This window comes from Entelurus aequoreus, linkage group LG09, assembly GCF_033978785.1.
Source record: "Entelurus aequoreus isolate RoL-2023_Sb linkage group LG09, RoL_Eaeq_v1.1, whole genome shotgun sequence".
Taxonomy (NCBI): domain Eukaryota; kingdom Metazoa; phylum Chordata; class Actinopteri; order Syngnathiformes; family Syngnathidae; genus Entelurus; species Entelurus aequoreus.
In genome coordinates this window covers 38,136,945-38,160,522 of record NC_084739.1, presented here as the reverse complement: position 1 = coordinate 38,160,522, position 23,578 = coordinate 38,136,945, and the positions used below count along the sequence as shown (strand labels likewise).

The window sequence follows — 23,578 nt, the reverse complement described above, 5'->3', positions numbered from 1 at the left end:
CAGTTTGAAAAGGGCCATTCTTTAGTTGTGGTGCTGAAATAAATCATTCACATCCATATTGTGATTCTAATTTTGAAGAATCAAACAAGAAAAAAATCAAACATTTTTTTTTCAAGAATACCTTTTTAAAAAAAGACGTTTTTTATGCCATCTTCACGCTTACTCGCTACACATATACGCCAGTAGCCAAAAGGAGCTTTTGTAACCTGTAACCTGATTTTAGGTCACAGCCAGGAGATAAGGGAGATGTGTATTCAAATCTCCGTTTGGACATCTCTGTGTGAAGTTTGCATGTTCTCCCCGTGCGTTGGTGGTTTTCTCCGGGTACTCCGGCTTTCTCCCACATTCCAAATATATCTATGTTTGGTTAATTGAAGCTTTAAATTGCCCATAAATATGAATGTAAGTGTGAATGGTTGTTTGTCTATATGTGCCCTGCAATTGGCTGGCAACCAATCTAGGGTGTACCCCATCTCTCGCCCGAAGTCAGCTGGGATAGGCTTAAGCTAACTTGGGACATTAACAATTAACCACTTAACAAGTTAGAGTATTATTATGTAAATGATGTATTATTAGTTGTCTTATTCTCATTTCACTGATTTGAAGTTATTACACCTCTGATTGCAAATATATTTTCAACTAACCACTCAACAAATAGGTATATTGGGTATTTTACTGTTTTTAACAATCAAGCACTCATATGCACAAAAAACAAAACAAAAAAACGAGTGTCAAGATAGTCTACAGGTAAATATGTAGCATTTAACTTAAATGTGCAAGTAAAACAAAGAGCACATGGAATACATTGTGATAAAACACATCCGAAAAACAAAAAAAAGGCTCATCTAATCTCAATTAGAGTTTAAATTGAGTTATAAAATGTAGCATATATTTTGCTATTATATAATTGCAATAGCCAAGATGTTGATTAGTCACTGCCAGTGTTACAACAATTCTCTAATAAATAAAAACAATCAAGCAGTGTCTACATCACTCACTCACCATCAAAGGCATAATTGAACTGTTGGGAGTGAGTGTTTGCTGTGGGGTCAAACTTAGATGAAGCAGCTACTGCTGATTCTGGTGTAGCAGAGCAAAAAGGTTTATTGTTCCGTTACATAGGCTGTAAACATTAAATGCTATGGAAAAACCGATGCAGAACTTACCTATTCTATAGGACAAAATATAAATGGGCTTCTTAGCAAACTAGCTATAGGTGGAAATCTTCACTTTCCCTGACAAAAATATTTTTAAACCATTTAAAAGTCAGTATAAACTGTCCAAAATTCAACATTTTGTTTTACTTTGTTGTTGTCAGCTATTATGGTGTCTTTGTAATTTGTAATTCTATAATTTGTCCAGAATCTTAATTGTCCTTATGGGCCAAACCAAATAGAAACCGTTACCAAAAAATACCGGTACTTGGTAATAGTGATGAGAATCAAAAAACGGTTATTGTTGAGGACAGGCTCACAGGGTTTCGATCCCTGGGAATCATTTGACAGTTTTGTTAACGATTTCCTTATTGATTCCTGTAGGCAAGTGTTACGTCTCCATGCACAGCGCTGATCAGCATCACACACGTTAGAATTATTCACGAGAAAGGAATACAACAGGGAACATGGCAATACTTGCATAGTGGATATTGCATCAAATTGAGAAAATACTAGCAGAAACATCAGCAGACACAGCATATGATAATGAATGACATGTTTTTGATACCCTCTGAGACAAAAGTGTATCACCACCTGCAGCGAGTCGTCTGCTGTCAATACAGTCTATCCCAGCTGCACTCGCAGGGGAGGCTGCGTTCACCTTGGACAAGTCGTCACCTCATCGCAGGGCCAACAAAGATAGACCACCATTCACACTCCCATTCACATTGGTTATTTTCAAAACAATTTTTTTTTTTTTCTGGCACCCCATCAAGGCTGTGGGTCTCTTACTGTTGTGTTTGAATACTCTTGTTTTCCCTAAACTAAACAAAGTTGATGTTAATCAACTTGTTTGTTATCCAAATGAGAATCGATAAAGATTCGAATTGTTGAGCAGAATTGAAAGTGGAATCGGAATCAGAAGAATCTTATCAATTCCCATTCCTCCTCGGTATACATCCCTAATCCTCAAAGAAATTGTGTCAGGAACAGGAGGATTCAGCTGTGAATTTTGAATTAATGTTGCACTACTGACAATTAATAACTGATTTACTGGAAACACAAACAATATTCACACTTTTCAAACTCTTACTGTTGCTTTTACACTTTCCTAAAAATAATTACTGTAAACCAGGGGTGTCCAAAGTGCTCCCTGGGTGTCATTTTCAGCCTACAGTATAGCTTGCTTATATCTGCCTGTGGCTTATTATATAAATCAAATTTGTTATTAATGAGCTATATTATCATATAGTACTTATAATACAGTATAATGACCTACATTGGTTTGGTTTTAACACTTTTAACGCACAAAATGTATCAAAGTCAATTTGAATGTACGGTATGTATACAGAGGTACGTACCAAGCAGTAATTATGGTATACTGTTATACCCCTAATTTCACATGATTTATGTAGTTCCAGCAGCCATGAGCAAAGGAAACACAATCAGTTTTTTTCTTGTCAAACTGAGTTTAACTACTTGATGGCAGTGTGGCAGGGTAACTTTATACACCTTTACGAGGGACACCCTAGTGTGTGAATGTGAGTGTGAATGTTGTCTGTCTATCTTTGTTGGTCCTGCGATGAGGTGGCGACTTGTCCAGGGTGTACCCCGCCTTCCGCCCAAGTGCAGCAGGGATAGGCTCCAGTCACCCCCAAGCTGTAGAAAATGGATGGATGGACAAAAGCCGAGGCAAATTCCCAAAGGCGGAACCCCTCTACTGACAGGCCATTAAAGTCACAAACCTGACTCCACGCTGTAGGAGATGGTGTAGTTGGGGCAGACGTTGAGTCTCGTGAGACGCTGGAACTGCATGATGGCCCCTGGGAACCTGTTCTCCATGATGTGTGGTTTGGACGTGTCTCGATGAGGGAAGCAGAGCTCTTTCATATCTGTCTGTGCACACTGGGGCAACGTGGCATTGACAAAGTCCAGGACGATCCGAGGGTTGTTTCTGGTGATGCACAGCGACTTCTTGGTGAACTTAGGTAGTACCATAACATGGAGGGACAATTTCTTATCTGATAAGAAAGAAACAGAGGCATTTTAATCTAAAACAGGGCTCTTCTTCTTTATCAGTTTGGGAAGTGTTAGCCAATCTAATTGAATCTTAATGTAGAAGCAGGGCCGGCTCCTAGCAGAAAGACTATGCCGTTGTTTAGGGCCTAAAGGAGTCCATACATAACATGTGTTTAGCTTATCTGTGAAAAAGACATCCAACAGCACCACTTAAACATCACAGTCCTATTAACCAAGTATGTGACTCACATAGCAAGGCAAAGTCGCTTTCCTCCAAGGTTTTGTTCAAGGACAGTACTCCAGTGCTGACGTCCATGTTAAACCAGGTGCTGTGGGCTGGTCGTTTAACCGAACTCGACCAGCACAGATAAAAGTGTGGCCGCTCCGACTCAGTGTCCAGCATAGCGTAGACCTGGAGCACTCGGCTCCCGGCTGGTTGGCCAACGTAAATCGTCTCCTTGTACTCATTCTGAGGGAAATACAGTCCTTCAGCTCCTGCTTGAAACAAAAAAGAAGACATTTCAGTCTTATAATCCTTAAAGCAGTGTTTTTCAACCTTTTTTGAGCCAAGGCACATTTTTTGCGTTGAAAAAATCCAGCAGAAATCATTAAAAAACGAAACTCAGTTGACAGTAAAAAGTCGTTGTCGCAATTGGTGGATATGACTTTAAACCATAACCAACCATGCATCAATATAGCTCTTGTCTCAAAGTAGGTGTACTGTCACGACCTGTCACATCACGCCGTGACTTATTTGGAGTTTTGTGCTGTTTTCCTGTGTGTAGTGTTTTATTTCTTGTCTTGCACTCCTACTTTGGTGGCTTTTTCTCTTTTTTTTGGTATTTTCCTGTTGCAGTTTCATGTCTTCCTTTGAGCGATATTTCGCGCATCTAATTTGTTTTAGCAATCAAAAATATTTCAGTTGTTTTTATCCTTCTTTGTGGGGACCTTGTTGATTGTCATGTCATGTTCAGATGTACTTTGTGGACGCCGTCTCTGCTCCACACGCTGTAAGTCTTTGCTGTCGTCCAGCATTCTGTTTTTGTTTACTTAGTAGTTTTAGTTTCGTTCTGTATAGCCGTCCCTAAGCTTCAATGCCTTTTCTTAGGGGCACTCACCTTTTGTTTATTCTTGGTTTAAGCATTAGACACATTTTTACCTGCACACTGCCTCCCGCAGTTTCCGACATCCACAAAGCAATTAGCTACCGGCTGCCACCTACTGATATGGAAGAGTATTACACTGTTACTCTGCCGAGCTGTAGACATCATCCACACTCAACAACAACACATAATTTGCAGACTATAATTACTGGTTTGCAAAAAATATTTTTAACCTAAATAGGGGAAATTACATAATCTCCCACGGCACACCAGACTGTATCTCACGGCATAGTGGTTGAAAAACACTGCCTTAAAGAACCAATAGACATCTGTCAACGTATTTAAATTTATTTTTTTTACTCTTTAGACATTTAATGATAAAAAGCACATAAATTGAACATGGCAGGTTTCTTTTGTTCCCTTTTCCTTTCTCCTGTTAGCGGAAATTGAAAGGAGGACTCAAATTACACAGCTGGTTTAATGAATTTCTCATGTGGTCGATATGTGGTTTCCGATCGTCCTTGTATTCACCTTAAGAAGTTTAATTACCACATCACATGACACAGAGGAGAAATGAATCATGACCTGCCAGAGGTTGGGTGAGGGGCGCGTAGTCGTGCTTGTAAGGCGAATCCATGGAGCGCAATGTCTCATCAGCTGTGTGTTTTACAGGAAAACTGAGATGTGAGTGTTTGTCCTGTAATTATATCCCTGCTATGATACTCTTTGACGACAGTAGGCGACCATTTAGGGAGCGCACTAATGTCATTAGCAGACAGCAAAACTAGATTTTCTATTTATGTTGGTGCAGCTCAGGCCTCGGCTCTGGTTTCAGACATTGATTTAATTTCACAGGACTTGGATGACAGGAGGCTGGATTGATGGATAAAATGTTCCTTCCTGAAAGAGTGAGATTCACTCAGGGTGGTTGCAGCCAGTCCTGGATTTCTGTGGTCCTAAACAAGATTTGGTTTGTGGCCTGTACAAAATTATACAACTACTAAACAAACACACACATATCCTGTATGATGAAGACAATAAATGCATTAATAGGTATATTATTATTATCGCAACTGAACCAACAGAGAGCAGAGACCTTCGCCAGGCCCTATCTTCCTTTTATTTTATTTTTCAAATCTGTCCTGTGTCCAGCCACTCAGGTAAATTGTATTGTTGATGTGGATGCCCATATCTGCTGTACAGATGTATTTGACAAAAGAACAGTGTGGGATATTTCTCTTGTTGCCTGATTTGTATTTGAATTAATTGAATGTTTGGATATATTTAGTGTTCGACGCAGCCTGACTGGAGCAGAATCGGATCAAAAGAAGAAGAAAAAAGAAGACACAGGGGGAAATTGTGGGAATGAGACTTAGACTTAGACTTCCCTTTATTGTCATTCAAATTTGAACTTTACAGTACAGATAAGAAAAAATAAGAGGAATGAGAGGGAGACAAGACAGAGAGAGACAGCAACAACAAAAACAACAACATAACTAGATCAGCAAATTCAATATACACAAATATGACACTAGAAATGATAAAGAAAAGCAAACTATAGTGACGTTGATTAAAAAAAAGCAAATTAATGACGTGGATAGTAATAACACAGTAATGACAGAGAACGTTATTGCACTACAATTTAAACAATAATAATACAAAACAACAATATTGATACTGAATAACAATATTTAACCTCTATTTTCAACATTACAATCACTTTAAATGCAACAATACATACATGTTATGAATTATTGGATTACAAAAGAAAAGACAGAAGGGGGCAAAAGAAAGAGGAGCAGGCTATATTAACCTTTTACATTGTTATGGTAAAGCTAGATTAAGCTTCAGGAGTGTGCCATGTTTTATGTGGGAGTGTATTTGCATGAGTGCGATTGTGTACACTTGTAAGTATGAATGTGTTTGCTGAAGTTTGATTGTATGCATGAGTCTATGTGTGTATAAGTGCATGTCTATGTATGTATGCATGGGTGTATGTTTGTATAGTGAATGTGCGTGTGAATCTGTGTATGTATGTGCGTATGCATGTATTTTTGTATAAATGTATGCTTGTATGTATGTATCTATGTACAAAATGTTTGCATGTATGTATGTATGTGTGTGCATGTGTGTATGTATGTATGTATGTGTGTATGTTTGTGTGGATGTATGTACACATGTATACGTTAGGTCAGGAAAAAACACAGAGGCTAATTCCTTCCTACAAGCCCGTTTCGCAGGTTTGTCTGCTCTTCAGGGGATTTCAGGGGACGAGCAGAGAAACCTGCAAAACAGGCTCGTGGGGATACAATAGCCGCTGTGTTTTTTCCTGACCTAACGTATAATAAATGATAATGATAAATGATAAATGGGTTATACTTGTATAGCGCTTTTCTACCTTCAAGGTACTCAAAGCGCTTTGACAGTATTTCCACATTCACCCATTCACACACACATTCACACACTGATGGCGGGAGCTGCCATGCAAGGTGCTAACCAGCAGCCATCAGGAGCAAGGGTGAAGTGTCTTGCCCAAGGACACAACGGACGTGACTAGGATGGTAGAAGGTGGGGATTGAACCCCAGTAACCAGCAACCCTCCGATTGCTGGCACGGCCACTCTACCAACTTCGCCACGCCGCTTTACCCCGGTATTGAGCACTGTGTAATGGATAAACCACAGAAACCTCGACTACGTGTATATATGTATGTATGTGCGTATGTATGTATGTATGTATGTGCGTGTTGTATGTATATGCGTGTGAATGTACTGTTACGAGTGGCGGGAAGCAGTGTTTGGAGAGTGACGCCCAAAGATACAAAGACTGCAGTCTGGAGGTAAGTAAAATGAATATTCAATTAACAAAGGAAAGTGCAACTACGAAGTGCACAAAATAGTTTAGCAACTTCACTACACAGAAGAACGCTACGAGAGCGTGTGCAGCTAGGAAATGCACAAACAAAGAAATAGTCTTTAGGAGAACCGCCACTCACAGTGTACAAAGAACAACGATCAAACCCTGTCTATAAGACAGGGCAGGCATATACAGTATATGATGTTGATTGGCAATTATGGTGTGTCCCGGTTGCCAATCAGAGACAGGTGTGGGAGCCGGTGCATTGAATGTGCATACAGTTTGTGTGCGCGTATGTATGTACGGTATATATGTCTACCAGTGTGTGCGGGAGCCAAAGCACAGCCTCCAGCTACCCAGACTGCCCCATACAGGCAGGCCGCCCAGCGATAGAGCCCCTAGGAGCGTAGACAGACGCGCCCGGCCGAGGACAATCAACCCATAAGCCAGCGAGAAACCGCAACCCACTCGGGTAGAAAGATGACTTGACGCTCCACCCTGAGGGGCCAGGAGACTCCCCACGAGCCCAACCCCCCACCAAGTGAGCACGGGCCGCCCCACCCAAAACACCCGTAGCAGGACCGCCCAGTATGAGGCCATAGGAGCCACCAACCCAACCGTAGAGGTGCCCTAACGGTGGAGATTAGACACCTAGCATCCGCCCTGGCCTAGCCTCCTCCTACATAAAAAATAATAATAAATAAGCCCTATCTTCCAATAGTAAATAGTAACTAACTAACATTAGTAACTAACAGACAGACAAACAAACCCCGGCGAATCGAAGGATAAATGAAATGTGTTTGTTTTGTTCGTCTGCCGCTTCCAAACAGGCTGCAAGAGGGTTCACTCTTTGCATCAATTTCACCAATTGGGAGCGTTTTTCTTTAGCGAAATAAAATGAACGGAGTAAACCATCTTGTCAATCATCCACTCTCTCTTGACTCCAGTCTCTGTGGGTGGAGGCAGAATGCTAACACACACACAGAAGGGATACACCTCATAACATAAATATATTGTAGCAAAGTAGATGATTATCCAGATCACTCTCAAGGTCTCATTACTTGTGCCTTATAACATTTCTAACATTTCCAGAAAGTTTAATGAAAAACCGGCCATGACATTTGAGCCATGCTGCCATCAAACTAACAGACAGACAGACAGACAGACAAAAGAACCCTCGTGAAACAAAGCATTAATTAAATTGGCATGTCCAGTTGTTTTGTTCGTCTGTCGCTTCCAAACAGGCCACTAGAGAGTTCACTCTGTGCATCTGTTTCAGCACTTGGGGGTGTTTGTTCCATAGCAAAAGGAAGTAAACTGAGTGAACCCTCTTGGCAGTCATCCACTCTCTTTGTTTTTGTGGGTGGGGGTGGGGCTGTTTGCTAACATAAATGTAACATAATGTAATAGAAATTATTATTCCAAGGTCTGTTATCGTAGGTAGGAGAATCTTACACGTGAGTACAATCGTTACACTAAACTGCATTTTTTTGTATTTTCCATCCATACATCCAATTTCTACTGCTTGTCCGTTTTGGGGTCGTGGGGGGTGCTGGAGCCTATCTCAGCTGCATTCGGGCAGAAAAGGCGGGGTACACCCTGGACAAGTCACCACCTCATCACAGGGCCAACACAGATAAACAGACAACATTCACACTCACATTCACACATTAGGGCCAATTTAGTGTTGCCAATCAACCTATCCCCAGGTGCATGTCTTTGGATTTTGTCATTCAATATAATGTTTCACTCTACAAATTACTAAACATTCTAGTGTATGAGTCAGTAGGTTATGGTTTCATGTCAAAATGTGGAATGTATGCATGCTGGGAGCGCTGTTGGTTTCCAGGCAAAAAAAACAAACCATAACCCCAAAAAATCATGCATTTGATTGTTTGTAGTGTGCAACATGAATAAAATATTAAATTACAAAAGGATCTTTCGGTGCACAATTTAATATTCACATTCAGTTAGATACTGTTATTATTTCAGTTTGACCCCAATTATAGTTTGTTAATGTACATTTTGAATAATCACAAACAAGTATACATAGTTCAAATTCTGGAACTAATGAGTATTTGTTCAATATTTTGCCACAGCATTAATGTAAGCAATTAATGTGATTTACAATTAATGGTACGATAAACTAAGAACAAACATTATAATAAGAAATAATTACAAATCTTACAATGTTTTGTCTGTTTAATTAAACAATATTGTCTTTCTATGATTAGAAAGATATAAATGCAGACTTAAAAATATATATTTGTCAATCATAATAAAAATATATTTTTAATAATTCAAAATGATCATTCATGTGTTGCTGGGGGCGCATAAAATATGCATAAATGACTGCTCCAATTATACCAATTATAGCCTGTGGGGGGCACTATTACCCTAGCAAGCATGACCTTAGTTTATCACAGTGGAAAACAACAGTTCAATTAATATTAATATTGTACTCTCAATTATTATTTGAGGGTCTGATTATCCTGACTTAATGGATGTACTTGATAGGCAATAACTCTCCACTTGTAACCACACAAAGTAATACTAAAAGAAATGTTGCGTCAGACTGCATCGTAAATCAAAGTGGATGTCAGCAGCTTTTCAGATAAGTAACTAGAAGGTCCAATATGTTAACCAGTGCGAGCAAAACATATTTATGAAAGCATGAAATATTTAGTATGAGCCAAAATTCAATTTCTCTACAGGACTGCAGCCAACAGAAAGCAAGTAATCAGACTTAATTAATTGGATGGATCAAGCAGCCTTTTTATCATTGATTTGTAAAAACACGATGACTCACTCCCTTACCCGAAAAATGATGCAAACGTGTCTCATTTCCTCACACTAACTAAACGACTCATAATTTAGGAACACAGCTTTTTACAGGAATTGAAAGTGGGTAAATGTAAAAATAAAATATTTCCTAACCAGCATACCTGTAAGCAGGGACGGAACACTAAATTCTGGGCCCCCACACACGAGACTCCCAAAACCACGCCACCCTAAACACAAAGTCACCACCCCATACACACAATCTTGGTACGATTACGTCCACTAAAAAACTAAATATCACATTAAATGGTTTGAAACCGGTGTTTTAAAACACAACCTTAATGAAGTGTTTTTCTTTTTAAAGATGGGATTAACATATAACATATAATTTATAACATACAATTAAGTTTTGTTTTGTAAAAAACGTTTTTGGTTTGTATTTATAAAAAAACAAAAACAAATTCAACATAAAGCGGCCAGAATATTAATTGATTCACTTTATTCACTTAAATATGATTATAAATCTTTCAAGTTTTCCCTAACTTCAAAGTGTAAAGTAGAGATTAGCCGATACACATAGGAATATTAATATAAAATATAATAATACACCATTATTAGTGCATCTCCTGGGAGTTAAGTCTCCCCCAGTTTTTAAAAACTAGTGAGGCCTCTGTAACTTTAATTGAGGGTCTTTGAACACACCACAGTTATGATATGCAAAAGTAAAACTTGTACATAACTTTCTTCTATGCTGCCACAAATAGATCTATTATATTTTTTAATTTCTTCCATCACCTAATCTTTGTTCCAAAATATGGGTGTGAATGCCTAAAAGTGAGCTTTGATGACATACATTATGATTAAGATTAAAGTACCAATGATTGTCACACACACACTAGATGTGGTGAAATTTGTCCTCTGCATTTGACCCATCCCCTTGGGGAGCAGTGGGCAGCAGCGGCGCCGCGCCCGGGAATCATTTTGGTGATTTAACCCCCAACTCCAACCCATGATGCTGAGTGCCAAGCAGGGAGGTAATGGGTCCCATTTTTATAGTCTGTGTTAAGTAAAGTGTTTGCTGCTATCCAGGTGGAACACACCTTTATGTCATTTCAATAGGGGGTGCAGGTATAGTCCGAGGCATTTTTAATTTGATTCGACCAGCCTCATTGTTGAACTTTTACGGCTATATTTATTTTATATTAACATTTGTGATGTCGTTTAAAAAAACCTACCGTATTTTCCGCACTATAAGGCGCACCTAAAAACCCCCAATTTTGTCAAAAGCTGACGGTGCATGCTGGGATATATGACTGCGCGAGGCGTGCCTTTTTGATTTCCATTTGTTTGTTTATGTAAAAACCCCAACATGGCTCCTATTAAGAGACACGCTTACAACGCAGACGCAGAGTTTAAATTTAAGACGATCAGTCACGCAGTAAAACACGGGAATAGAGCAGCAGCGACACTGACTCGATTAATGACGACTTCGACGAGACCATGCCGTACCCGCCCAACTGTTTAATTCGGTCACTGAAGAAGAAGAATTCAAGGGATTCGTGGATGAGGAATAACTTCATAAAGTGAGCTTTACATGTTTATTTTGTGTTGTGTTGTGTGACATTATACGTTTGAGCAACGTTGAGTTATTGATATATTGTTATTGCTCTGCACTATTTTGAGTGTTACTATATTGTGATTGCACTAACGTTTGATTTACCGTAACAGTATCACTGTTTTTTACGTGTTTATCGAATCAGGGAAAAGTTCCCCTCCACTATGTGATATAAATGTTGCACTACATGTTATACCTTGCTGTTGTTGAAAGATAAACAAAACACCACGTCACTGACTTTACTTCGGGGAAAATAATAAAACAGCTGTTTATTCATTTTTGGAGTGAACAGAGTTGTCAGAACGCTGGTTTGTAATCTATTAATAAAGTTTGACTGACTTATCTGACTGTTTTGTTGACATTCCCTTTAGCGCAGCTCCATCTAATGGATGCATAGGTGCGCCTTATAATGTGGTGCGCCTTATATATGAACAACGTTTTGAAATATGCCATTCATTGACGGTGCGCCTTATAATCCGGTGCGCCTTATAGTGCGGAAAATATGGTAAGTCACTGCTAAAAGACAAACTTTTATTTACATAAAGTGATGGAAAGTCCATTGTTTTTGGCTTCAACACTAACTCGAGTGCGAGCGGCTGCGAGGCGCCGACGGGTGTTGAGTCTTGGGAAAGAAAAGGTGACGTTACAGACAGAAAAGTATTTTCGGATCGCTGCAGGGACAGACAACTCTTACAGAAGTGTCACAAAAGTCACATGTAAAAAAACAACCAATCAGGGTTCCTGCTTCACACAAATCTGATTACAGACACACACATTTTTTGACGCACACACAACTCTTAGTACGCGCACACATATTGTGTTACACCCGCAAAAATACAGACAAACAGATTTTTTTTTTTTTACCGACAGACATATTATAATACAGACAGAAAAGTTAAAGGAGAACTGCACTTTTTTTGGAATTTTGCCAATCGTTCACAATCATTATAAAAGACAAGAACACATATGCCTTTTTTTTGGGGGTGGATTTTAAAGATGATAAAAAATGCTTTGGAAAATGCGGCTAATGGGAGTCACCGTTGTAGCCTTCAAAGCCCTCTAAAACCACTTTAAAACCCTTCATCAACGTTTTATATACACACTGCAAGTCTATATATGAGGTAGTAATAGTCACTTTCATGACAATATGTATAATATGTTCAATAATTACTGTATTTTGATCATTCTAATCAATTTATATAATTTATTTCTGTTTCCATAGCAGCGCTCGTCCGACAATGTGTGTTCCTACTTCCAATACAAAACGCTTGTGTGTCTTCTAATCATGGCAGACTTGGTAACAAACAACAAAGATGACTATTTTTGGACGAATGAGGATTCACAACCTTATCTTTTTGAATTTGAATTTATGGAGGATGAACTGCTGCTTCAAGAAGTGAGCACGAGGGAAGAGTGAGACGTTGGAGCAGACGGAAGCCGAGAGAGAGAGGTACAAGTGAATCAAAGCTGCAAAATGTGGGACTTGAAGCCAAGCTATTTTGACATAAATGGATTGCTTACCCACTAAGGGTGTGGGAAAAAATCGATTCAAATTCGAATCGCGATTCTCACCTTGTGCGATTCAAAATCGATTCTCATTTTTTTAAAAATCAATTTTTTTGTATTTTTTAATTTTTGTATTTTATTTTTGTATTTTTTTATTAATCAATCCAACAAAACAATACACAGCAATACCATAACAATGCAATCCAATTCCAAAACCAAACTAGACCCAGCAACACTCAGAACTGCAATAAACAGAGCAATTGAGAGGAGACACAAACACGACACAGAACAAACCAAAAGTAGTGAAACAAAAATGAATATTATCAACAACAGTATCAATATTAGTTACAATTTCAACATAGCAGTGATTAAAAATCCCTCATTGACATTATCATTAGACATTTATAAAAATAAAAAAAATTAACAATAGTGTCACAGTGGCTTACACTTGCATCGCATCTCATAAGCTTGACAACACACTGTGTCCAATATTTTCACAAAGATAAAATAAGTCATATTTTTGGTTCATTTAATAGTTAAAACAAATTTACATTATTGCAATCAGTTGATAAAACATTGTCCTTTACAATTATAAAAGCTTTTTACAAAAATCTACTACTCAGCTTGCATGTCAGCAGACTGGGGTAGATCCTGCTGAAATCCTATGTATTGAATGAATAGAGAATAGTTTGAATCGGGAAAATATCGTTTTTGAATCGAGAATCGCGTTGAATCGAAAAAAAAAAATCGATTTTGAATCGAATCGGGACCCCAAGAATCGATATTGAATCGAATCAATCAAAAGGAAACGTCCCCGGCCAGCTGGACCAAACAGACAACTGTCCAGAGTGAGTCACACTTTATTTTGCTCATGATTAGTACAACTACAGTACATACGCTGTCTGGCTGGCTTTGTACAAACGTACAAACAAAACATGAAATGTGGGCTAACACTTTACAGACACTGTAATATGATTGCTCATTATTTTCAGTCAGTACATATTGGTGTTCTATCACAGTGTTGTGCATTATAAACTCAAACTCGTTTCGTGTTGACGTAGAAGCTAGCTTATCTCTTGCCGTAGTCCGCTTCTACGGCTAATACCGTAGCACGCCGATGTGTTCGCTCTTAGAATAAGTAAGTAAGCAAGTCAATTGTATTCATAAAGCGCTTTTCACAGAAAAAAATCACAAAGCGCTGTACAAAACATAGGTGAATTGAAACAACAAATAAATAAATTAATTAAAAAACAGGGGCATCATAAAAAGGATGAAAAGGATACCAGATGGATTAAAAAAACATAGTTAAAAGGTTCATTAACTAAAAGCTTTTCTAAAAAGAGAAGTCTTCAAAAGTGTCAACACAGTCAAGGTCACGGAGGGACTGGTGCAAATTATTCCAGAGTCCGGGGGCTACAGCTTGGAATGCCAGGTCTCCGCGGGTTTTAAAATGGGTTTTTGGAATATTTAAGAGACCCTCGCCTGAAGACTGTAGGCTGCGCCCTGAAGTGTAGGGACACAACAAATCAGCGATGTACTGAGGAGCCCCTCCATGCAACGCACGTTTTAACTAAAATGTTAAACTCTACGCAGAATTGGACTGGAAGCCAATGAAGACTGGATAGAATGGGGGTAATATGGGCTTTTCTGGGTGCACCAGTCAAAAGTCTGGCAGCCGCATTCTGCACAGTCTGAAGTCTCTTTAGCGTTGACTTGTTGAAAAGAGTGAAATGAGAATTGCAATAGTCAATACGGAATGAACGCATGAATGATAATTTCAAGATCTGATTTTGACAACAAATATCACACTTAAGAGATATTTCCCAGGTGATAAAAACGTTTTTTGGTCAGTTGGCAACAGTAACTCTCCAAAAACATTGACTGATCGAACACAAGCCCAAGGTCTCTAAGGCTGGTTTTAACAGATGCACCCAGAGCACCAAGGGAGTTCTTGATCATGGGATCCTTTTATCGGGAGCAATGATCAGGGTTTCCGATTTGCTAGAATTTATCTGAAGGAAATTTGAGGAGAACCAGTTTTTGATACAGAATACACATTCCAGGACCTCGGATAAAAAGTGAAACTCTGAATCACTGAAGGAGCTATACAATTATAAGAAATTATAAGAAACATTTTTAAACTTACGGCTCAACCTACTAAGAGGTGTCAGGTACAACAAAAAACAGTTCCCAGACAGAGCTGATTTATATAACAATGTCGCTGCAGTTGAATTATTATACAGGTTACGGAACGTAAATGAAGTATTGTTGATGGTTTTTGAATGTATTTTTAATGATATAGTTGTAGAATGGATTGCTGCCACTAGTTGCATTGCTAGCCACCAAGAAAAAACTGATTTTTATGTTAGAAAGCGAAAAAAAAACGGAAAAAAATGTTGTCTTGTTGTCTCTCATAATGATTGTGAACGATAGGCAAAATTCTAGGGCTGTGAATCTTAGGGTGTCCCACGATTCGATTCAATATCGATTCTTGGGGTCCCGATTCGATTCAAATTAAAAAAAATTCAATTCAACACGATTCTTGATTCAAAAAAGATTTTTCCCCGATTCAAAACGATTCTCTATTCATTCACTGCTATGTTGAAATTGTAACTAATATTGATACTGTTGTTGACAATATTAATTTTTGTTTCACTACTTTTGGTTGGTTCTGTGTCGTGTTTGTGTCTCCTCTCAATTGCTCTTTTTATTGCAGTTCTGAGTGTTGCTGGGTCGGGTTTGGTTTTGGAATTGGATTGCATTGTTATGGTATTGCTGTGTATTGTTTTGTTGGATTGAGTAATTTAAAAAAATAAAAATTAAAAATTAAAATAAATGTAAAAATACTAATAAAAAACAAACAAACAATTTTTTAAAAATGAGAATCGATTCTGAATCGCACAACGATAGAATCGTGATTCGAATTCGAATCGATTTTTTCCCACACCCCTACAAAATTCCAAAACAAGTACAGTTCCCCTTTAAGACACACACACACACACACACACACACACACACACACACACACACACACACACACACACACACACACACACACACACACACACACACACACACACACACACACACACACACACACACACACACACACACACACACACACACACAAAGATTGAGATACAGACATACAAATTAGTACACGTGAATCGGATTACAGATGCACAGATTATGATACGCCTTTGCAAATAGTTTTGCTACAATAATACTTCTCTTTTCATCATTCACAGACCAAAACACCAAACAGCAATAAAAGCGGACGCCGAGCTGCTACAGTTATAGTCATTTGGTTAAAAACACAAGAGTCCAGACGCTGCGTTTGAGCAAGAGGACCCTTGTATGTTTACAATAGCGATATTCTACTGCTGAGTGGCTGCTGAAATTGATCTGTGAAATGGCAAAACACCTCTAAGAACAACAACAAAACACTCATGCTTCACCTTGTTGTGACACCAGGAGGTAACAAGGGCCTGTGTGGCCATTCTGCCTCATATATTATCAGCGGAAGGACAAAAGAGACAGAAGCTCATAACAATATCTGAAAGCAAACCACAGCGTGTCTAGAGGTCCTCAGTTAAAAGCGGTAGGATGGGACGACCTTTCTGTTGTCCTCAACTCAATTAAGTCAATGCATGCTTCCACTGATGGATTTAGCAGCTATGACATCATGAGCTTGCTCAGACTCACTACACTAACTGTGGAGGTCTCTAAATAAAACATGGCGTGCACCCTCGGCAAAAAAAAAATGTCTGCTGTATTCTCCTTGCGCCGACTGAGAGCTGAGCCTTTGTTTGCCAAGGTCACCATGCACTGCACGTGTCCTTGGTAACGACTCATTGGAAAGGCAGCAGACCAATCAATAACCGTGCTAATCAACAGCCAGGCTGATTGTTTTCCACTGATGAGAAAATGTGTAAAATCATTTCATGGCACATATAATGGAGACACTCTTAAGCATGACTGCAGTCAGAGAACCTCTGAGGCATACATTTGTGATATTATTGTAGTCCATTTACTTCTGTTATATTAAGGCAATGCTCACTGGCCGCTGCACACCATTCTATCAATAAATTACCAGAAAATCCTCAGCTATCCCGGCACATCAATAGTATCAGCCCAAAAAAATAATTCATTTTATGAAAGCCATATGACATTTTAAAAGCTTTTACATACAGTGGTACCTCAGTTTTCCTATGGCTTACCTTTTTATTGTTTCAGTGTTGTACAAAAATGTTTAAAACAATTTTTCCTTTGCTGCCTTTGTTGTCTTATAACCAACTATTGCACGTGACAACTTAATCTGTTGGCAAACATATAATTCCGCACAATGAGTGCCTCTTTTGGAGTTCGAACATGATAGATTCAGGCCAGGTAGGGTTGCACAATATAGATGAAATACGATACAAATATCAATATAATACAAAGATTGATATACATTTATTGTAGCTGATGATGGAGTTTTTAATACTATCGTTATATCGTGATAATGCACGTTGATGACACTTTCTAGCCGTGTCCCACAAATTTGACAGCGACATGCAAACCACAGCGCCCTCAACGCAATGTAGCATCCTTGCTTGTGAACTGAATCACTAAGCCTTGCTACCTCGTAGTAGAAAATAAATAAAAAGTTTCTTACATGTACCATTATCACTGGAGGTTGAGGAATAGCTAAACATGCTACAGGACACACCGTAGCAGGACACAAACAAGCCATGCTAGCTGCTGAGCTCGAGCTCTTGAATGTACACGGGGTGGGCACACCGATACAAACATCGACAGTAACAATACCAAGTATAGAATGGGAATATCGTTGATACTATAGTGGTTAGATCAGTACCTTTTTTGTTGTTTTAGTTAATGTTTACACATTCAGAAAAAAACAGGAGGTTCAAAAACCACAGGATTTATACTTACCTATTTGCACTAGTGACTTTACTAGCTCAAAATATTTTATGTAATAAAAGGAAATAATTAGAATATTTAACCGATATTGTAACACCGCCTGTGTTTTTGTCTGATAATAATTGTGATCAAAAATGCAATCATTCATTGATCTTGACAATTTGAAGTATGTAAGAACAATACTACCTCTGTAACTAGGTAGGTAGGTAGGTCTTTATTGTCAATGATTGATTGATGGAAACTTTTATTCGTAGATTGATACAGTACAGTACATATTCCGTACAATTGACCACTAAATGGTAACACCCAAATACGTTTTTCAACTTGTTTAAGTCAGGGTCCACGTAAATCAATTCATGGTAGTACCGGTAGTAGTAGTTATTGCACAAGTACAACAAAACTTTGTTTTCAGCACAAACCGGTTCAAGATTAGACAAACAAACAGTGTACAGGGTTACAGAACAGAAACACTGATGGGTGGCCACATGGCGCCCCGTAAAAGATGGGAAAAAGGTCAACTTTGGGGGAGGATTAGTAAAAATTACAATCTAGACTGGGCTCCTAAGGGGGCCCAGTCTGGAGTGGGAAAAGACCTCCATAGCAAAGCACATATACATATTACAACATACATCTCGAGACTTGCAACAGAGGGGAGGGAGTGGGGACTAGGGTGGCCGGCTGCAGCTCTTCAGGCGCTGCCCAGCTGTCTATCACCCCTAAGGGATTCGCGTCAAGGGCGTTGGATGGGGAGTGGGGTATGTGTGTGTACCAATATCAACTACTTGGTATTGGATCGATACCCAAGATTGTACTACCACCCACAACTAATGTGTAGTATCAAACAACAGAAGAATAAGAGCTTATTGCATTTTAACAGAAGTGTTTATAGAACCATGTTACAACAGAAAGTAACCACATATTAACAGTAAAATAAGTAGTAGAATAATCATAGTTTTGAGGATAATAATACAACCAGAAATCAGGCAATATGTATCTGTATATGTCAGCAGCTATGTCAAGAGCCTTTGTAACCTGTTTTTAATGGTTCTATTATCATTTATATACCACATAATATATTGTGATATACTGTATATCGTTATTGCAAGTTGCAATATATATTGCAACATAGATTTTAGGCCATATGGCTCATCCCTATGGCTTGGGAATATTTTAATCACCTTCAGTATGTGTGTGCGGTTTGTTTGTTCATAGAAGACACAGTATGATGAACAACTTTGTGTCCGTCTCCTGTCTTCCTACGATCAAAGACTGTGCTCCCTGTGCATGATTAAGTGTTCAAAAGCACTGCGTAACTCTTGACTGTTAGGAAAATAGGCTTTCAAACAGTTTGCTTTTTCTAGCTGCAAAATAATATTTTTGGCTGTCTGGACTGGATTAATTGATTGACATTATTTGCTATAGAAAATGTTATTGAGTTGGGTCTTCGTCAGACCTTTTGGAACGGATTAGGACCATAACCGAGGTACGACTGTGCACGTTTTTTTCATAACACCACACAGCATGCCCAAGCTTTATCGAATAAAGCTCAGACTGACATGCTTTTTAAAACAATTAATGTGTGATTTTTAAAAAAAGAGTCATTTCCTGTAACAATGGCAGCATTACGATATCTGATACCTTTCAAGCAAGAGCTAATCAGGCAGTTTACCCTGCTGCATACCTTAACATAATAATCAATTACCCCATAATGTAATCATATTAGCTCGAAGAGAATACATGGGATCCAATGAACCGCGTTCATCAGTCATCAAAAAAATCTAATACAACATCTCCTTAGGGGGTAGATGCAAGTACAAATGAAGTTTTAAGGACCCCTAGGGGTCTGAAGAAATGTTGGTGTGATGGGTTGTACAGAAAAAATATCGGATGGATGAATATTGAACCGATATGAGGAATTATGTCATCAGACTGATAAATCCAATTAACATAAAAAATAAATAAAACAACTCCGACAATCAATATTTTATTTTAAATGATCCAAAGAGACAGGGTTATCCGTACTGTGCTGGAAGTGGGTTATGGTGAGAAAATGAAGCGCTCCTCTTGTCCTGCTGGTGCTGTATCATTGTTACTGTTATTTTTTTACTTTCCTAAATCATTGTGTAAATGCTGGAAAGCATTCACACATTCACAAATATACTATTTTAATTTTATAGTCCACCCTGTTTTTTAGTCCGCCTTATTCTACCACATTTTGCATCAGATTCAAATTATTCCACTTTCAAATTGCTCGACCAATTCATGAAACGCGTGCTGCCATTTTTATTTGATCAAAAAGTCCTTCAAATCCAGGAATTCAATTTTTTCCGGAACATTTTTTCCCATTCAAAATGAACAGGTAATTCTTTAAACTTCCACATTTTCTAACCGATTCAAACCATTTCAAAGTCAAACTACTCCTTGCTAATGTTAGTCAGTGGCTAGCTTTAAAAAAAAAAAACTTTTTTACTGGTACCTGAATACGCTTCAGACTCATATATGTTGGCACTTGACGCACATGTTAACTGTTAGCATGCTATCTTTTCTAAGGCTAATGTTGCAGGTATACATCTCAGACTAAAATATTTTGGCACTTGACACATGCTAACTGTTGGCATGATAACGTTTCATACTAGCCTTTGCTTCTCATTTTTTCAGGTATACACCCAAGAGTCGTATTTTTGTTACTGAATGCTATCTAGCAAGCGTGCTAACTGTTAGCATTTATCTTTGACTTTTCAGAATTCACTCTCAATTTTTCCCAAATGTATTATTTAATTATTTTAATTTGTTTATCAAGGTTATATCTTGAATGAAACACAATATTTTAGGTAAAACAAACGTTATATTTGTATCAACACACTCAAAGGCTACTCTTATTCAATTTCATTGGCTTTTTGCCCCACAGCAAAAAATATCCATGCACCCGACACAGATACGACCGTAGTATCAATAATATTGATATTTGGATCCATCTACCCACTTCAACTGCACAAGCGACACTCAGTTTTTTCTACTCCCTTTTGATGTGTTTTATTCTGTTATTACTCCCCCCCCCCTTCTTTCATTAACAAAGGAGTAAGAAGAAGCAAAGCCTATTTATCGCTTGCATGTCACTGCAGTAGACAAATATTTAAAATGTTTTTTTTCTTCCAACAAGCGTAAATGTTAAAGGTAAGCATCAGTTGCAACTGTAGTAAGTGCAAAAATACTTCCTCATAAACAAGATGTCCTACAGAGGTGCAGAAGCCACAGCTGAGGAGTAATATAACTCTTCACATTTCTGAGTATTGATTTTGTAATTAATCATGTGTTTATTGAATAAGACACGATACATCGCTGGCTATATTTTGACTGCATTTCATAATATTGCTGTGTCTTTGTTGTATTTGATTATTATTTTAAATGCAAATCAAATAATTTATGTTAATACAATATATATGTAGTTTTTATCAGATCTGTAGCAATATTCTGTGGCTATTAGTTTTACATTTCTTCAAAAAAGTAATTTTTGAAGTTAGGGGGTTCAAGGTTTTTGCAATACTGTAAATAGTATTGAAAAATGTTTAAAACATTTTTATATGTCATTAAAAAAATATTGTATAGTTTTATACAAAATGTTGTATTTTTTTATTTTAAAAATAAATATATTCAATCATTTAAACCTCTAACACAGGGTCCCCAAACTATGCCCACAGGCTGCCAACGTCCACAATCTGGTCCGCAGAACATCCCAAAAAACAATATATATATATATATATATATATTAAAAAAAAAAAAATCTATATATATATATATATATTTATATATATATATATATATATTTAAAAAAAAAAAATTAAAAAAAAATAAATAAATCTATATATATATATATATATATATATATATATATATATATATATATATATATATATATATATATATATCATCCCAAAAGTTATGAAAATACTTTATGAAGGTTGAAAAGTTACTTAGTGCTGCTTTAAACTATTATACTAAATGCATACATATATACTACATACATATACAGTACATATACTACATACATATACATACAGTATATACTAAAATTAGCCTTGAGGCCATAAAGTATGTTTTATTCAATTAGTCGATTCATTGAATAATATAATCGGTAGAATACTCGATTACGGAAATAATCGATCCTTGCAGCCCTACAATAGGAAATAAATCAGGAATAAATACATGAATAAAACTGACAACATTGTATAATGACGAAATACATGTTGTTTTGGTTATTTTTAGGAGTGTCAAATTATCGCGTTAATTGCAATGAAGTAATTACTCATATTAAGCGCATTGTTTTTTTAATCACATGAGTCTAATTTGTAATCTCTAACGTTTGTCCACGTTAAGATAACTTTATACTACAAAAACACATCTGTGCATCAATATAGTGATGTATTATACGTACAATCATTTGTAGATTATGTTTATAATCAGAGGACACTTCCATGAAGCAGAATGTTATTTTCATAAATCACATGCTCTCACCCAAGGAGGGGCGTCGGGGATGAAACCTCAACAACAAACACCCCACCGCCCCCCATCGAAAACAGTTTGAAAAAAATATCATGATTTTACTCAAAAAAAAACAGCAACAATGCAAAAATATATTCCGACTTCAAAATATTTTTGTTCATGAATACAAACATACGGGCGCATGCACATAGCTCAGTAGTCAGCACGCTCGCCTCTCACGCTGGCAACATACTGTAGGTTCGCGCCCTGCTCGGCGCAGTAGCACAAAACAACACAGCCGCCAGAGAGAATACACAATCGCTACACGAAGCAGAGCTGTCTGTGATTGAACAGTGAACATCAATCATTGCATTCCGCCATCAAAATTGGGGGCCTCTGATTGGGTGGGGGACCCTGGACTTCAGCCCAGGGAAAGCCCATGCATTAAGGCAGCCCTGGCTGTCGTGGCTGCCGGTGGACGAAATGAAACCAAAACTTCTTATTAACTTATTTTATATCATCTGAAGCAGAAAAAAAAGCAAACAAGTTCAACATTTTTACTGTTTTCTGATGTATTACTTCAGCACTTTATATATGGACCTGATGGTAATTTTAGTACATAAAACAAACTGCATCTGTTCAAGTTTGATAAAAACAATAAATTACTTTATTATGCCACTTTTTTTTTTTTTTATATATCTATGATTATAATAATGCAATGAACTAAAATGAAAATACTTCAAGTTGAGGGGTTTTCTCAGCATTTTGTTTAGGAGAGATTAAAAATAGATTAATTATCCATCATAATACATTCATCACTCCTTTTTGAATCAGCATTAGATATTTTAGAGTTATTTCAGAACTTCAACAGTGCTACACATGATCCTTTTGTTTTCTACTGCTTATCCTTATTCGGTTCGGAGTCAAGTGGATGCTGGAGCCTACTTTGCTCGAAAGGTAGACTACACATTGGACCGGTCGCCATTTAATTGCATACACAGAAAAACACATTGCATTATATAACAAAGGGAGGGATGTTGTTGCCTTATGGAAAGTGGAGACGCTGATCCTCCAACATACAGTACATCATAAAAACTGAAGCTCTCAAAAGTTCGGCCACTAGTTGGTGGAGCGTATGAGCTG

At 37.7% G+C, this 23,578-nt stretch overlaps 1 protein-coding gene across 1 annotated transcript in view; it reads right to left on the bottom strand.

Annotated features, from left to right (window-relative positions):
- ret (ret proto-oncogene receptor tyrosine kinase) overlaps positions 1 to 23,578 on the bottom strand; it is a 50,861-nt gene that overhangs the window by 17,748 nt on the left and 9,535 nt on the right. The window contains exons 2-3 of the mRNA XM_062058719.1: positions 3,423 to 3,668; positions 2,900 to 3,175 (exon numbers count right to left, since the gene is read on the bottom strand). Of these exons, the coding sequence (XP_061914703.1) occupies positions 2,900 to 3,175; positions 3,423 to 3,668 (522 nt within the window). The remainder of the gene's footprint in view (positions 1 to 2,899; positions 3,176 to 3,422; positions 3,669 to 23,578) is intronic.